The sequence below is a fragment of the Papio anubis genome, chromosome 9 (genome assembly GCF_008728515.1).
Source record: "Papio anubis isolate 15944 chromosome 9, Panubis1.0, whole genome shotgun sequence".
Classification (NCBI taxonomy): Eukaryota; Metazoa; Chordata; class Mammalia; order Primates; family Cercopithecidae; genus Papio; species Papio anubis.
The window spans coordinates 45,006,412-45,018,543 of NC_044984.1; the positions used below are offsets into that span (position 1 = coordinate 45,006,412).

Consider the following 12,132-nt stretch of genomic DNA (forward strand, 5'->3'; position numbering starts at 1 on the left):
GCTGGAGTGCAATGGTGCTATTTCTGCTCACTGCAACCTCCGCCTCTGGGTTCAAGAGATCCTCCCTTCTCAGCCTCCCGAGTAGCTGGGACTACGGACACGTGCCACCACACCGGAGTAATTTTTGCATTTTTTGATAGAGCCTGGGGTTTCACCATGTTGGCCAGGCTGGTCTCGAACTCCTGACCTCAAGTGATCCGCCTGTTGCAGCATCCCTGTTGGGAATGAAGTTTTTGGTGTCGCAAAAAAAACCCCAAAAACAAACAAACAAACAAACAAAAAAACAACAACGCAGGAACAAATGATCTTTCAGCAAGGCAAGCTTTACTTTCTGCAGAAAGGGTGCTACTCAAAAGCTGTCCAGCCACCAGAACACACAGAACAAAGGAGACAGAGTTATTTATAATCTGACGCATCTACCCTACTGCTGTGTCCATTTTCCATTGGCTGAATAGGACCTCACATTTTACACTTTACCTGATTGGCTATTAGTTTAAAACTTTTTTAATTGGGTAAGGGGAACAGAACAAAGAAAGAAAAGGAAGTTGCCCAGGGATCTTTAGGGAAGCATCTCCAAATAAGGAATGGCATGCACTATAGGCTGGGGCTTGTCTAGTTCTGTCCAGGCATGCCGGAGCAAGCTAGGACAGCTGATTTGGAAACACACACACACACACACACACACTCACACACACACACACACACATAGTGGGTAGCAATCTTATAGTAAGAAATTGTGACTTTTTATAATCTTCAAAGAAGAACTTTCCCATTTCTCACACTCGCAAAGTGCTGGGACTACAGGCCTGAGCCACTCCGCCCAGCCTAAAGTTTTTTTTTTTTGAAACAGAGTCTCGGTCTGCAGCCCAGATTGGAGTGCAGTGGCGGGATCTCGGCTCACCGCAGCCTCTGTCTCCTGGGTTCAAGCGATTCTCTCCCCTCAGCCTCCTGAGTAGCTAGGATTACACGCAGGTGCCCACGCCTGGCTAATTTTTGTATTTTTAGTAGAGATGGTGTTTTGCCATGTTAGCCATGGAACCCCTGACCTCAAGTGATCCACCTGCCTGCCTCCCAAAGGCTGGGCTGGGATTACAGGCTTGAGCCACCACACCCGGCTGAAATTTTTCTTTCTTTCTTTTTTTTTTTTTTTTTGAGATGGAGTCTCGGCTTCTGTCACCCAGGCTGAGAGCAGTGGCACGATCTCAGCTCACTGTGGGGTGTCCGGCTTCCCGGGTTCACGCCATTCTCCTGCCTCAGCCTCCCCGAAAGTAGTTGGACTACCGGGCGCCTGCCACCACGGCCGGGCTAATTTTTGTATTTTTTAGTAGAGACAGGGTTTCACCCTGTTAGCCAGGATGGCCCCATCTCCTGACCTGATCCGGCCTGCCTCGCCTCCTAAAGCTGGGATTACAGGCGTGGGATTCACCGGCCTGGCCTAATTTTTGTGTTTTTATTAGAGACGAGGTTCCACCATGTTGGCCAGGCCGCTCTTAAACTCCTGACCTCAGGTGATCCACCTGCCTGGCCCTCCCAAAGTGCTGGGATTACAGGTGTGAGCCACCGAGCTTGGCTGGTTTGCTTCATTTTAGTTCAGTGCCTCTCAAACTTTAGCAATAGCTCAGATATTAGCTTGTCTGATCTCGCACAAGGAGAGTTTCTTTAAGTTCCTGGACCCCATCCAGAGAGATCCTGCTTTCAGGAGTTTGGGGGTAGGATCTACGAATTTGCATTTCCCATTTCTAACAAACTCGTAGGTGATGTCACTGCTGCTGTTCTGTGAGCCACTGCCTGAAGCCACTTCCATCCAAACCCAGCAATAGCTTCATGGTAACTACACTATATTAAGATACAGTTTTAAAGGGCTGGGCACGGTGGCTCATGCCTGTTATCCCAGCATTTTGGGAGGCTGAGGCAGGCAGATCACCTGAGGTCAGGAGTTCAAGACCAGCCTGGCCAACATGGCAAAAACCCACCTGTACAAAAATACAAAAATTAGCCAGGTATGGTGGCAGGTGCCTGTAGTCTCAGCTACTCTGGAGGCTAAGGCAGGAGAATCACCTGAACCCAGGAGACGGAGGTTGCAGTGACCCGAGATTATGCCACTGCACTCCAGCCTGGGCAACAAATGGAGCCTCCATCTCAAAAAAAAAAAAAAAAAAGATATATTTTTAAAGGAAGTAATAAAATAAACCCAGCCCTATGGGATTTTCAATCAGCATCTCAAGGAACAGAAGACATACTAACTTAGCATGCAGGAACCACCCGTACACAATGATCTTGGTCTGACACCCTATTCATGATTCTTTTTTTTTTTTTTTTTAGATGGGAGCTTCCTTTTTCCCCCCCGGCTGGAGTGCAATGGCGCAATCTCGGCTCACTGCAACCTCCGCCTCCTGGGTTCAAGCAATTCTCCTGCCTCAACCTCCCAAGTAGCTGGGATTACAGGTGCATGCCACTACATCCAGCTAATTTTGTATTTTTAGTAGAGATGGGGTTTCGCCATGTTGGCCAGGCTGGTCTCCAACTCCTGACCTCAGGTGATCTGCCCGCCTTGGCCTCGCAATGTGCTGGGATTACAGGCATGAGCCACTGTGCCTGGCCCCTATTCATGATTCTATCCCCAGAAAAATGAGCATGTACCAATTCCCAGTCTCTTGGCTGTTGGGAAACATTGCTAATGATATATGTAATGCAAAGCAAATTTGCTTTCACCTTGGCCAAGAGTGATCCAGCAAGTCACTGGAACCAAGCTGGCCTTGTAGCAGTCATGAGCAGAGCCTCCTTAACCATCTCAAGTCCCAAGCTAGCCCCTTTTTCTGCCTTACCAACAGAAAAGCTCTCATCACCCTATAGTCACCAGTGATATACCAGGTCCAAACAAGGTAGCCTTCATTTAGAGAGCTAAAAGAACAAATGATTAATGCTTTTTCTGTTTGGCTGCTTTTGTTTTCTAAGAATGTTTGGTGTTATCTGGTCATTCTTTTGACTAAGACATCCTTTCTTTATATTGACTCTGGAGCTATTCCTTGTTCCTACTCTGTGTACTCATGATATGTCTATCTTAGCCCTTGAAAGGCATAGAAATGTTTTTTTTTTAGATGGAGTCTCACTCCGTTGCCCAGGCTGGAATGCAGTGGTGCAATCTCGGCTCACTGCAGCCTCCATGTCCTGGGTTCAAGCAATTCTCCTGCCTCAGCCTCCTGAGTACCTGGGACCACAGGCATGTACCATCATGCCCGGCTAATTTTTGTATTTTTAGTAGAGATGGGATTTCACCATGCTGGCCAGGCTGGTCTTGAACTCCTGACCTTGTGATCCACCTGCCTTGGCCTCCCAAAGTGCTGGGAGCCACCACACCCGGCCAAAAAGAGCTCTTCTGAGGGTAATCTCAGTCCCCAAGTGGTGGCACACTCAACTGATATCCACAGGTACTTAGATATTTTTGTATAAAGTCAGTGCATAATGTGAGTACCATGTGGATGGATTAGAGTAAAATGCAAGTCACAGAAGTTCAAGCCAGGATTGGATATTTTATATCAGTAGGAGCTTTTGGATTAATTGTTCAATGATCATGGATTTTTTTTTTTTTTTGAGATGGAATTTCGCTCTTGTTGCCTAGGCTGGAGCAATGCTGTGATCTCGGCTCACCGCAACCTGCCCCTCCTGGGTTCAAGCAATTCTCCTGCCTCAGCCTCCAGAGTAGCTTGGATTACAGGCACGTGCCACCACGCCTGGCTAATTTTGCATTTTTAGTAGATGGGTTTCATGTTGGCCAGGCTGGTCTCCAACTCCTGATCTTCAGGTGATCCGCCTACCGGGCCTCACAAAGTGCTGGGATTACAGGCGCTTGAGCCACTGCTCTTTGGTCTGAACATGGATCTTTTTTTTTTTTTGAGACGAGTCTCACGCTGTCGCCCAGGCTGGAGTGCAGTGGCCGGATCTCAGCTCACTGCAAGCCCGGCCCGGGTTCACGCCATTCTCCGGCCTCAGCCTCCCGAGTAGCTGGGACTACAGGCGCTGCCACCTCGCCCGGCTATTTTTTGTATTTCTTAGTAGAGACGGGGTTTCACCGTGTTAGCCAGGATGGTCTCGATCTCCTGACCTCGTGATCCGCCCGTCTCGGCCTCCCAAAGTGCTGGGATTACAGGCTTGAGCCACCGCGCCCGGCCTGAACATGGATCTTTAAATGACTTGGTGGGGGCAAGAGCAGAAAGCAGTAGCCTACCAACCACTCAGAAAACTAGGCAAGACTCTAGAAAACACAGGGATCCTGGAAAATGTAACAGATGACTTAAAAAGCATGCCTTACTCTCCAAGGAAATCCACATTTCAACCCTACCAATTAAAAAAAAAAAAAAACCTTAACAATTGGGGCAGTTGCCTCTACAGGCAAGGATATCAATCAGTCAAAAATGCATCTGCCCACTTAGTGTGAACATCGATTTTAAACAAAGGAAAAAAAAAAAGCACCAGACGCAATGGCTTACTCCTGTAATCCAGCACTTTGGAAAGCAGAGGTGGGTGGTTCACAAGGTCAGGAATTTGAGACCAGTCTGGCCAACATGGTGAAACCCCGAGTCTACTGAAAATACAAGCATTAGCCAGGCGTGGTAGCAGGCGTCTGTAATCCCAGCTACTCGGGAGGTCTGAGGCAGGAGAATCACTTGAACTGGGGAGGTGGAGGTTGCAGTGAGCCAAGATCACGCCACTGTACTCCAGCCTGGGCGACGGAGCAAGACTGTGTCTCAAAAAAAAAAAAAAGCATCTGCCTAAAGTAAAAAACAAGTCCATTTTCAGCAGAGACATTTGGAAATCCATTCAGCATGCTAGGCATAATTGTAAGGTGAATTATTCAATGTTGAATGCTATAAACAATAAAAACCACCACTGGATTTCAAATTGGTAAAATAGCTCATTTTGAGTGCACACATTAATTCTCTTGCCAAGTTGCCTGCAATTTTCCAGAAAAATTTGTCTTCCTTTAGGGAGGACTGAAATCCAAAATCAGCCCAACACTACCATCTAGTGGTGAGATGTATTGATGACGCGTCTCTTCAACAAAAAAAGTAGTACCATGTTTTTCTTCCCAAACTGAGATCCTGAGAGACAGTAATAATGTAAAAAAAAAATGGAAGAGAAACATTGAAAAGTTCAAATTTTCATTAAAATCTTTATTGAATAAAAATGTTTCAGACTAAGCATGACTAAGAAAGCACAATGTCTTACATCTCTAAAAAATATTAAAGCTAAATCTCTAATAAATGCAGTACAAAGAAAAGCCTACAGCTTAAAACACCTCTCCCTCCCATCCATACATTTGGAATATCAATTGTGTACAACAAATGTACTCAAGTTTATAATGTCCTCAAACCTTAAGACTAGAAAATCATCCCAAGAAAAAGGCCTATAGTTGGTTTAATTTCACCCTGGGAATACTGTCTGTGATAAAAATCAATATATTTCAGAGCTAATAAGTATTTAAAAATTAGTGTCTCAAAAAGAGGACATCATAAGGGAAATACAGGGCTTAGAGGTCTGAGCTCAAATGGTGTAAGGCAGTTCTTTCTTATTCCTCCTTTAAACTCTTCACTTTGCTCTAACATGGAACATGGGGGACAGTGATCCCAAAGGTATTACTAAAATATTGCAGCTTTCAGTAAATTATGAGAAGCACAGATATAATCAGAAAAGAAAGCAATCATTTGGAGTACAGTAAATTCATTGGCAGATACAAAAGCTTATTTGGGAGATAGATCTCTCCAAGCACCGAAGAATGTAGGTTGGTTTTTCAATTGCCTCAAAAAGTGCTCCGTTGTGTTATACCTCAGGACGTCGAGTTCAGGATATAGTTTAGAGAGTAGGACATAAAGTAGTAAATTCCTTATATATATCACAGCCAGAAAATTAATCTAAAAAAATTTAAAGACTAAATAAACTCTTAACAGGTAAATCCTAAAAAAATTAAATTGGTATTCATTTAAAAATATACAAACTGTGCCCTTTATACTAAAGTGCATTCAGTCGTAATGTTTAGGCCCCTAAATTCCTTCTGTATGTTCTCTAATTCCAAAATAGTGTGTAACAATATACTACTGATCATCTATCTACTTTAATATTGCCTTTTGGGAATATAGTAGAATCTGGGCTATTATGAGGTGGAATATTTCCCCAGTTCTAAGCCTTACAGCACTTATGCATATCATCACTGCTAAAATGAAGAATTTAAGTAAAGTTATCTCTAGCATTTAGAATGTGTTTTTTTGTTTTGTTTTGTTTTGTTTTTTGGTTTTAAGAAGGAATTCTTTTCCAAAGTTACTTCCAAGTAAATTACATTTCACGCTGGGATACCTGCTTATGTGCATCACACTTTGACAAAGGGCAGCGGCTCGCTAACACTAACATGAATTTAAGGCCCAGCATCATTGCAATTTGTCACTCTTCATCCTCATCCTCATCATAATACCGATTTCTCTTTATCTGTTCCTCCACAGAGAGCTCTTTGACCACTTCTCCCTCCCAGAGTTCCACATCCTGGGATTTCTGATTCTGAGTAGTGAATTCTTCAGCAAAGGTGTCGTCTACAAAACTGGACCAATTTGGAGACTTGGGTTCTTGTGGAGACTGTTGTTTGAGGAAGCTGTTATCATCTTCATCAAAGTTTGCACCATTTTCTACAAGATTCTCATTCTCCAGCTCCAGACTATGACCTTCCTCACTTCTCTTCCCTGTCTCTCCTCCTTTAGATTCCTTGTTTTGCCAGGTTGTTTTTCCCACACTCCCATTCTTCTTAGAAGCCTTGGCATTTTCCACTTGTTTCCTTTCTGCAACTATTCCGCCCACAAACTCTTCACTCTGCTCTGACATGCTCCAGCCTTTCCTGATAGGTGGGGACAAAGTTTTTGGGCTCTTGACAGAGGTGCTTTGAAATGAAGCTGCTACAGTGAATGGGCGGCTTCTTTCCTTCAGCGAAGAAGATCGTCTTAGCTTCTTCAGATCCAGATCGACATCCTCAGGAACTTCGGGCTTGCTGATTTCATCTTCAGGAGGCCATTTGGGCTTTGACACTTTGATCCCTTCCTCCAAGGCACTTCCTGAACTTCCAAGTTCAGTGGGGGGTGGCCAGGCGATCCTCAGCTTCTTGGTTTCAGCTGGCTTGTCTTCCTTCTCCTGCTGAGAGGCCGCCTTGGCTTCCATACTTGCAGCGAGGACACCCACCTTAGCAATAGGAGCATCTTCCACCCCTGGGCTGTGAGAGGTCTCCCTTGCATTTGCAAGCTGGGCTGGTCTCTCCAAAATCTCTTCGCTTTCATTTTTGCTTGCCCACAGATCCTTGTGTGGTCTGTGCCCAAAGCCTTCATCATAGTTGCCCTTAGATTTAAAGAGTTGATTGAAGTGAGGCTTACAATAGATTCTTCCGTGTAAAGATGCATATGTTCCTAGACTGTCATTAAAAGAAAAAGAGCATAAAGTTAGCAAATCTTCATACTCTCACTTATACCAGGAGGCTAAAACCTGGCAATTCCAGTATTTTCAGAAGACGCTAAGTAAGAAAAAGATCTTTAAAAGCTCTTCAGTGACCAGGAATTACTTACCCCATTTCAGCACATTTGTTTTCTTATCATAACACAAAGCATGGATTGGGCGCGGTGTCTCATGCCTGTAATCCCAGCACTTTGGGAGGCCAGGGTGAGAGGATCGCTTGAGCCCAGGAGTTTGAGACCAGCCTGGCCAACATAGTGATAACTCATCTCAACAAAAAAATTAAAAAATAAGCTGGGCGTGGTGGCATGTGCCTGTAGTCCCAGCTACTTGGGAAGCTGAAGTGGGAGAATCACTTGAACCTGGGAGGCAGAGGTTGCAGTGAGCCGAGACTGTACCACTGTGACAGAGTGAGACTGTCTTTAAAAAAAAAAAAAGAAGAAGAAGAAGAAAAAGAAACAACAATAATAGAAACTTTAATTCTGAGCCTTGAGAGGAATGTGGCTATGCAACCTGGGTCACACAGCATGTAGCTGCAACTCTGTCTTTTCACTATAAATAATGAAGACCAAAGGGCACCAGAGATAAGACCCCCTCTGATCACTATCCCTCCTTTACAGAGTGATAATCTTCCTTAGAATGGAGCAATCTGTAACCAATCAAATCACTGCAGTATATGCACTGGTCTTATATGAAAAATGTCATAATCTTTGCTAAAATTTCTACATAAGTGAAACTTTAACTTTCTCCACTTTGGAATGCTGACCCCATTCATTTGGAGTCAGTGTTTCTGGGTAGCCATCATCAAGCTTTTGTGTTTGAATTAACTCTATTCTTAATGGTGTATATACATATGTTTATCTTTTTTTTTTTTTTTTTGAGAGAATCTTGATTTGTCGCCCGGGCTGGAGTGCAGTGTCACAATCATCGGCTCACTGTAACCTCTGCCTCCCAAGTTCAAGCAATTCTCCTGCCTCAGCCTCCCGAGTAGCTGGGACTACAGGCATGGGCCACCATGCACAGCTAATTTTTATACTTTTAGTAGAGACAGGGTTTCACCATGTTGCCCAGGATGGTCTCGATCTCTTGACCCTTGATCCGCCCTCCTTGGCCTCCCAAAGTGCTGGGATTACAGGCATGAGCCACCATGCCTGGTCATTTTTGTATTTTTTAATAGAGATGGGGTTTCACCATGTTGGCCAGGCTGGTCTTGAACTCCTGGGCTCAAGTGATCTTCTGGCCTTGACCTCCAAGCGTGCTGGGATTACAGGCGTGAACTACTGCACTCAGCCTTTTTTTTTTTTTTGAGTTGGGGTCTTGCTCTGTCACCCAGGCTGGAGTGCAATGGTATGATCATAGCTCACTGCAGCCTTGACTTCCAGGGCTGAAGTGATCCTCCAGCCTCAGTCTCAGCCTCCCCAAATTTTTCATAGAGATAGGGTCTCCGGCCAGGTGCGGTCCCAGTACTTTGGGAGGCTGAGGTGGGCGGGTCACTGGAGGTCAGCAGTTCGAGACCAGCCTGACCAACATGGTGGTCTCTACTAAGAAATACAAAAATTGGCCAGGCACGGTGGCTCACACCTGTAATCTCAGCACTTTGGGAGGCTGAAGAGGGCGGATTACCTGAGGTCAGGAGTTCAAGACCAGCGTGGCTAACATGGTGAAACCTCGTCTCTATGAAGAGTACAAAAATTAGCCAGGCGAGGTGGCGCACGCCTGTAGTCCCAACCACTCGGGAGGCTGAGGCAGGAGAATCACTTGAACCTGGGAGGTGGAGGTTGCAGTGAGCCGAGATCACACCACTGCACTCCAGCCTGGGCGACAGAGCAAGACTCCGTCTCTGGGGGAAAAAAAAAATTAGCTGGGCGTGGTGGTGTATGCCTGTAATCCTAGATACTCAGGAGACTGAGGCATGATAATCACCTGAACCTGGGAGACAGAGGTTGCAGTGAGCCAGGATCACGCCACTGCACTCCAGCCTGGGCAACAGAGTGAGACTCTATCTCAAAAAGAAAAACCAGATGGGGTCTCTCTCTGTTACCCAGGCTAGTCCTGAACTCCTGGCCTCAAGTGATTCTCCTACCTGGGCACTCCCAAAGTGCTAGGATTACAGGTGTGAGCCACCACATCTAAATATAAGCTGTGATTAATAGAAGAACAGTGAGGAGTTGACAGGAGGTAGTTTTTCCCTAATGTCAGCCCTAGACAAGCCTTTAGGAGATTTGGTGTCTCTTGCAGGATAAATTTTATCTTTTTTAAGTTTTTTCCCTTAAATTAAGAACCGTTCTGAAGAGTGACAAATTTTAAAGGGGGTATAAAATGGCAGCATTTCCACAAAAGAAATCAGGTGCTTTAGGCCAGGTGCAGTGGCTCACACCTATAATCCCAGCACTTTGGGAGGCTGAGGCGGGTAGATCTGGAGGTCAGGAGATTGAGACCATCCTGGCTAACATGGTGAAACCTCGTCTCTACTAAAAATACAAAAAATTAGCTGGGCATGGTGGCACGTGCCTGTAGTCCCATACTCGGGAGACTGAGGCAGGAGAATCGCTTGAACCCAGGAGGCGGAGATTGCAGTGAGCTGAGATGGCTCCACGGCACTCCAGCCTGGGTAACAGGGCGAGACTCCATCTCAACAACAACAAAAAAAGGTGCTTTGGAGAAAAAGTTAAGAGTGGGCAGAAAAAGAACTAATGAGTGGAAGTTACTGAGGTACACTTTGGCTCCATGTTTGGAGAAGCTGTCTAGCTAGAGCTATCTAATAGCTAGAAATGTCACACAGATGCCAAAACATCTTTCAAGAGCATTTTAGGAGGGATTGCTTGGGAAGGAAAGCTGGAAAAAGTGACATCTTGGTTACTTCCTTCTGTAAAACTCTGTGATTAAAATGAGTTAATTTGGAATGTTTCCACAATTTGCCACATTTGTATTTGCACTTTGAGTTACTTGGAAGAAATGATATGTAGCAATTATTTTCTCAGAAATAAAGTGAGGCAACATAGAGAAAAAGACATGCTCTCCAGGGGCCATTATTATTGCCATTATTATCATTTATACAGTGGTTAAGACAAGCAAGGGCTTAAGCAAGTAACCTCTTGAGATTTCTTAACTTTGTGATTCTATGATACCAAGGGAAAACATTCTATTAAATTAGGTCACTGGGGGTTTTACCTGCAACTCATATTACTTAAGCTTCGGTTCTAACGTGTAAATTAACATATCAGTATACCAAGAAGTTCCAAACACCATCATTATTTGGTGTGAAAGACTTGTCACTAAATGATGCTTTTTACTTTATTCAAGAGCCTTCAACAGAACGTCATTAGCACAGTAGCTTTTAGCACCAGTGCTCTAAAAGCCAAAGACTCCCTCAAGAGTTCCAGTTATAGACAGACAACTTGTTTTGGGCTGGCTTACCTGAGTTTGTTGTTGCAATAGGAGCAACGGAAGCAGCTGATGTGAAACACCTGCTGGTTGGCCAAGAGACGCTCCATTGGATAGACTGTCTTCTGACATTCCACACAGGTCTCTCTTGCAGGTGCCTGAAACTTCTAGGAAAAGGAAAAAGACAACTTTAGCATGGGCAGCGATGAGTTAGCACTGTCTTGAGATGGGCCTTAGAATTTACTTTGTCTAAGGGCTCTCTTAGCTGGTCAGTCAATTCTTATGGAGCACTAAACCTGCTACCATTCTATCAGCTGACTCTTTAAAGCCAAGAGGCTCTCTTGATATTCCCTTCCCAAACTGTCTGACTGCTCTAAATGCAGCAGCCACCAAGGATAGGTGGAGCTAGGTCTGGATTGCAAAGAAAGGTTTAGACAAGTCATGACCCACATAAAAAATGTTAGGAGCAGGGAATGGGGGAAGGGACAGGGAAGGGATGGGGGAAGGGCAGGAATTAGGAGAAAATGTTATCACACACAGAAGAAAGAAGTTTGATTCAAGTGCCAAGTAAACACAGGACAGATTCTAAAGGGGATAAATTTCAAGGAGCAGAAGAACATTTGACTTTGGGAATAAGGAAAGACATTTCAGTAAAGTCCCTTTTATTCTCCTCTGCTTATAATCTTGATTTGTTCAATCAACTAGACATAATATTTTTAAACAAGTCAAAACTGACACACAAGTGGAACAATTTATAAGAGACACAAACTATTTTATTAGGACACCAGAAGGAAGCATAGCCCATTAAAGCTATAGGTTTCATAATACTTCTAAAAACCAATGGAGAGAAAAACGGAAGCAATGGGAAATGCACTGGTTAATGTATTAATGACAGGGAGTTCATGGACTGTTTGTAAAGTTGGAACAAACATGGGCACAGTGGTTCTACATGACAAACTCAATCCTAAAGAATATAAAACAGTTGGTATTCTAGCACTGGTAAAAGCCAGAATTCCAAAAATATTATAAGCTTTTACACGATAAGAAATACTTACATTGGCTGGGCGCAGTGGCTCATGCCTGTAATCCCAGCACTTTAGGAGGCTCATGCGGGCAGATCATGAGGTCAGGAGTTCGAGACCAGACTGGCCAACATGGTGAAACCCCGTCTCCAGTAAAAATACAAAACTTAGCCAGGCATGGTGGTGCACTCCTGTAATCCCAGCTACTCGGGAGGCTGAGGCAAGAGAATGGCATGAACACGGGAGG

General features: G+C 44.5%; 1 protein-coding gene across 3 annotated transcripts in view; it reads right to left on the reverse strand.

Moving 5' to 3' along the window:
- Positions 1-5,150: 5,150 nt before the first annotated feature.
- The window catches only part of LIMA1 (LIM domain and actin binding 1), a 105,280-nt gene continuing 98,298 nt past the window's right edge, over positions 5,151-12,132 (reverse strand). For all 3 annotated transcript variants that reach the window (XM_003906362.4, XM_009180717.3, XM_009180718.4), the window contains exons 10-11: positions 10,897-11,030; positions 5,151-7,441 (exon numbers count right to left, since the gene is read on the reverse strand). In XM_003906362.4, the coding sequence (XP_003906411.3) occupies positions 6,433-7,441; positions 10,897-11,030 (1,143 nt within the window). In that variant the 3' untranslated portion in view covers positions 5,151-6,432. The remainder of the gene's footprint in view (positions 7,442-10,896; positions 11,031-12,132) is intronic.